A 5,000-nucleotide genomic window follows, 5' to 3' on the forward strand; every position below is an offset into this window, starting at 1 on the left:
TTCAAAGTACAACTATAGTAGCCTAAGAACAAAACTGCTAACCCCTCATTAATTGAGACCTGCTTCATACACACGTTGGAAGCTATAAAAGTGTGCCGTGTATATTAATCACCCAATGGACCAGCGGTCGTGAGATATTCCCCACGCTACCGTAAACGCTATCCTCTCCGCCTCCAGCAGCCCTTTCTCCCACATCAAAGTGCCTTTGGCCCAAACGCTGAGGCAGCACAGATGCAGGGTGGAGACGAGGCAGGGTGGGGTGGAGACAAGGCAGGTGGGGTGGAGACAAGGCAAGGGTGGGCAGGGTGGAGACGAGGCAGGGTGGGGTGGAGACAAGGCAGGTGGGGTGGGGGACAAGGGTGGGCAGGATGGGGTGGAGGATGGGGTGGAGGCGAGGCAGGTGGGCAGGGTGGGCAGGGTGGTGGGGGGTGGAGACAAGGCAGGGTGGGCAGGATGGGGGTGGAGGCAGGCAGGTGGGCAGGGTGGGCAGGTGGGGTGGAGACGGGGCAGGGTGGGGTGGAGATGGGGCAGGGTGGGCAGGTGGAGACGGGGCAGGGTGGGGTGGAGATGGGGCAGGGTGGGCAGGATGGGGGTGGAGGCAGGGGCAGGGTGGGCAGGGTGGAGACGAGGCAGGGTGGGGTGGAGATGGGGCAGGGGGGCAGGGTGGAGACGGGGCAGGGTGGGGTGGAGGCAGGGGGCAGGGTGGGGTGGAGATGGGGGCAGGGTGGGCAGGTGGAGGCGGGGCAGGGTGGGGTGGAGGCAGGGGCAGGGTGGGGTGGAAATGCGGGGCGGGGTGGGGTGGCAGGGCAGGGGCAGGGTGGAGTGGAGATGGGGCAGGGGTGGGCAGGTGGGTTCCAGCGTCAGCCCCCCTCCTCTCGATGCAAACAGCGCCATCATTAGTAAAGCCACTCGGAGCCAGGGAGCGCTGGGCACTCAACATAGCTGACAGTGCCAGAAGACTATAGGCACTGGGCACTGAACCAGGGGAAGGTGAGGTGTGTGTGTGTGTGTGTGTGTGTGTGTGTGTGTGTGTGTGTGTGTGTGTGTGTGTGTGTGTGTGTGTGTGTGTGTGTGTGTGTGTGTGCGTGCGTGTGTGGTGGCAGGGGTGGGGGGGTGAGTATGATGGTTGGAGGAAGGGGGCATGTGGGGTACAAGTTTATATTTAGTTCAGTTTATCTAAATTAAGTTACTCTTCAACTCTTCATTAGAAATATGCATTTTTATTTTCCTCAGTTTGTGTGAAAGGATGGCATGAGAACACATCCATGGGTTTCCTTGTGCGGACTTTGTTGTGGGCACTCTTCAAACTGCCTCAGACAAACTGTAGTTTTAGCTCAACGCTTTTTAGCCCAAATAGAAAACAAGGGAGAGGAACACAACAGAGGACCACAAGAAAGGAGGGATGGAGGAAGAGAGGAAGAGAGGAACACAAGAAAGGGGAGGAAAGGAGGGATGGAGGAAGAGAGGAACACAAGAAGGGAGGGATGGAGGAAGAGAGGAACACAAGAAAGGAGGGATGGAGGAAGAGAGGAACACAAGAAGGGAGGGATAGAGGAAGGGAGGAAGAGAGGAACACAAGAAGGGAGGGATAGAGGAAGGGTGTTGCAGAGAAGAGCAGCACACTGGAAGTGGTTTGGGAAAGAGGACTGAGGAGGGAGCAGAAGAGACTGACCTTTGTGGCGGCGTCCACGCTGGCCCCCTGCTTGATGAGCTCGGCCACCACCTCCACATGGCCCTCTTTGGAGGCGAGGTGTAGCGCGTTCAGCCCATTCTGAAACAGGGTAACAGAAACAGAGCGCGTGACCAACATGAACAGGGCACACGGCGGGGCTGTTCACTTCCCACACTGTCATTACGAGTCCATACACAGGCAGAACAAGCTTTTATTCGACAAACATTAGTCTCAAATTGCAATTACTGTAAATACATTTAATACATAATAAACTAGTCAAATAAATAAACTAGTCAATTATGAGTAGCACAGTGTGAAACATGAGTCTAATACTTATTTAGCTTCTTCCCTTTGGCAATCAGACTGTTGAACACTTCAAATCTGTTTTCTTGCTTTGTTGTTCTTTCTTTTCTCCTCTACTGGATTAAGCTACCTGTAACAACAATTACCACCAACATTGTCGTGTGGAGTATATCTATCTATCTATCTTTCTATCTATCTATCTATCTGTCTATCTATCTATCTATCTATCTATTTATATGTCTGTCTATATCTGTCTATCTATCTCTCTACAGTATGAGCTACAAAGGCATAACGAGTTTTCTTGAAATGCTATTGATTTCCAGCATTAGTTTCAGATTAAAATGAAACACATTTCTCTCATAATAAACTATCAAGTCGATGTAAATAATTGTGTTCTTTCTCCCACTATGAGTACTGTAGCAGAATGTGAAACATAAGCAAGCAGTATTTTACAGTAAATGTCTAATTAACTAGAGCTACTTACTGTAATTAGCGAGATGTGGTCCAAAAGACACAGGGCCTTATCACCCAAAAGATAAAGGGCCAAGCGATGCATACCTGGTTGCAGATATTGATGTCCACTCCATTCTTCAGGTAGTCGAGGGCCTTCTCCAGATTCCCGGACCTGGCTGCTCGAAGGTAGCTGGCATTGCTGTCCGTCTGCAGAGAGAAAAACAGAAATAGACGAAACAAGGTCAGTACAGGTCAGGTCAGTAGAACTATTCCACAACTCACTGTTGACCTCGATACAAAAACGTCATGGACACGGCTTCGGAGAAAACCGAAGTTAGTTTTGCGGGCCTGTCGAGAGCTGACCATTCATCAAGTCCGACTGCGACAGAGAGGCCAGCAGAGTGACGGCAGACAGGTCACAGTCAAAACACAAACGCTGTACTTCCATGGGAACTAATTTCTCGGACAGGCCTGTACATAACTTGCGTTGTTTTAACATATCACTGTGTCCAGATAGGGACAAAACAGTTTGTGTTGTTTCCTTTTTTATTTGTTACACAATATGTGTTGAAAATAACACAACTTGCGTTGAAAACAACACAACTTGCGTTGTTTTTTTAACACATCTCTGTGTCCAGATAGAGACAACACATTTGTTTTAAGAGTGTACTAGTAGTACTTGGAGCCATGTTCTTGGAGCCATCAGTTGGCCTAAACGAGCACGTTAGAGTTTCCAGAACATTCTTAATACGCCGGTCAGCAGACAAAGTGCTGAGTGATAGCGGAGATACCCAAACGAGGCCAGGATGCCACGGGAGATTGGACGAGACGAGAGACGTGGTCTGGGCTGGCGGAGTTTAAATCAGCGTGACGGCGAGAAAGACAGCTCATTCTGCTCACTCTCTGAGTCACCGAGGCACTCCGGCGCTTACAGAGGGATTCCACTGATCCTCGCTTTAACGAGATCTTTCACAGAAAACAGACACAACACTTCGGATCAAACTGAAAAGGCTTCACCAGCTAATTACAGGAAATTACTGTCTGTTTTACTAGCAAGTATCCGCACATCCGCAAAACCAAAGAACACTTGGTCTTGTTGGTTATATCTTGTATAAAAGTAGCAAAGTTCACATTTTCCTGCAAGCAAAAAAAAAATAGAATTGTGTCTCTTCCAACATACTTGCCCAAAACAATCTTGACAAATGATAACACCTATTGGAAGTTGTGCACTTCAGAGTGGGTTAAATAAAATAAAAATAAAAAGATATTAGAAGATAATTTTAGAATCAGTTTATTAGAAGATCATTTCAAAATCATTTTGTTGACAACAAGTATGGAACATGTAGTGGTGCAGAGCCAATCAGAGAGATTCCTCAGAGGTTAACAATCACAAAACTCCCACCACCCCCTAGAGACAACCACACCCAGTTCAGTTGACCTCACTTGAATCAGTGCTGCTACCGGCTACAAAACAACCACGATGCATAAAGCACATCCTCCACAACTACCTGACACAACTGCCACTCAGCATAGCCTCTTTCTAAAAGCCATCTCTACTCAAGGCTGAAGAGAGAGAGAGAGAGAGAGAGAGAGAGAAAGAGAGAGAGAGGGGACAGCCAGTGGCACGCTGCCCTCCCTCGCTCCCTCCCTCTCGTCCTCCCTCTGTCCCTCTCGATGGCTCTTGGCTTGACAGACCGATGTGACATTTCATAGTAAAGAAATGGAGCGGCGCTCAGTGGACAGGAGGAGGTGGAGGAGGAAGAGGAGGAGGAGGAAGGAGAGGAGGAGGAGAGGTGAGGTTATGCAAGGAAAGGCCGAGGACGGGAAGGCGGAAATGTCAGGCCGGACGACAGCAGAGAGAGAGAGAGAGAGAGAGAGAGAGAGAGAGAGAGAGAGAGAGAGAGAGAGAGTGAGAGATAGCTCTAAAAGAAAAGGGAGAGAAGGGATTCAGATCGCAAAAGATCCTTCCGGGACAATTCCGGCACCTTCTCTGTTTACTGCAGAGGGAGGGGATTTGTTGTGACCAGTGTTGTAATCTGTTACGTTTCAAGATCGTTATTTAGAGACCACTTCAGTGCTGTAGTTAAGATGATGTTTTACTTTACTGTCAGGTCCTATTTTCTACCTCATAAGATCTTCACTACTCAGAACAAATGTATATTTCTGAAACTTCATTCCTGGATTTGGGGCAGATAAAATATCAATCTGGCAGCTATACATGGAAGATAGGACATTATCTTATCAGAACAGCCTTCCGTATGCATGTGATAGGCCTGATAAGTTCTTATAAACAGCCATAATCCACACTGCAGACACAAAGACCTCTGGGTATTGTAGTGCAGAGGCAAAGCTCATCATTTTGTCATCTAGTACACAACCAGTTCCTTCTGTTGTTCTTGCTAATAGGACGCTGGTATTTGTTATTTCCTCTCTGATGAGTCCAGTGCCATAGCACACACACACACACACACACACACACACACACACACACACACACACACACACACACACACACACACACACACACACAGACACACAGACACACACACACACACACACACACACACACACA

At 48.5% G+C, this 5,000-nt stretch overlaps 1 protein-coding gene across 1 annotated transcript in view; it reads right to left on the reverse strand.

Annotated features, from left to right (window-relative positions):
* The window catches only part of ank3b (ankyrin 3b), a 146,241-nt gene that overhangs the window by 99,388 nt on the left and 41,853 nt on the right, over positions 1 to 5,000 (reverse strand). Inside the window, 2 exon segments of the mRNA XM_048232654.1 lie at positions 1,673 to 1,771; positions 2,534 to 2,635. Coding sequence (XP_048088611.1) covers positions 1,673 to 1,771; positions 2,534 to 2,635 — 201 coding nt within the window.

Source organism: Alosa alosa, chromosome 22 (genome assembly GCF_017589495.1).
Source record: "Alosa alosa isolate M-15738 ecotype Scorff River chromosome 22, AALO_Geno_1.1, whole genome shotgun sequence".
NCBI classification, from domain to species: domain Eukaryota; kingdom Metazoa; phylum Chordata; class Actinopteri; order Clupeiformes; family Clupeidae; genus Alosa; species Alosa alosa.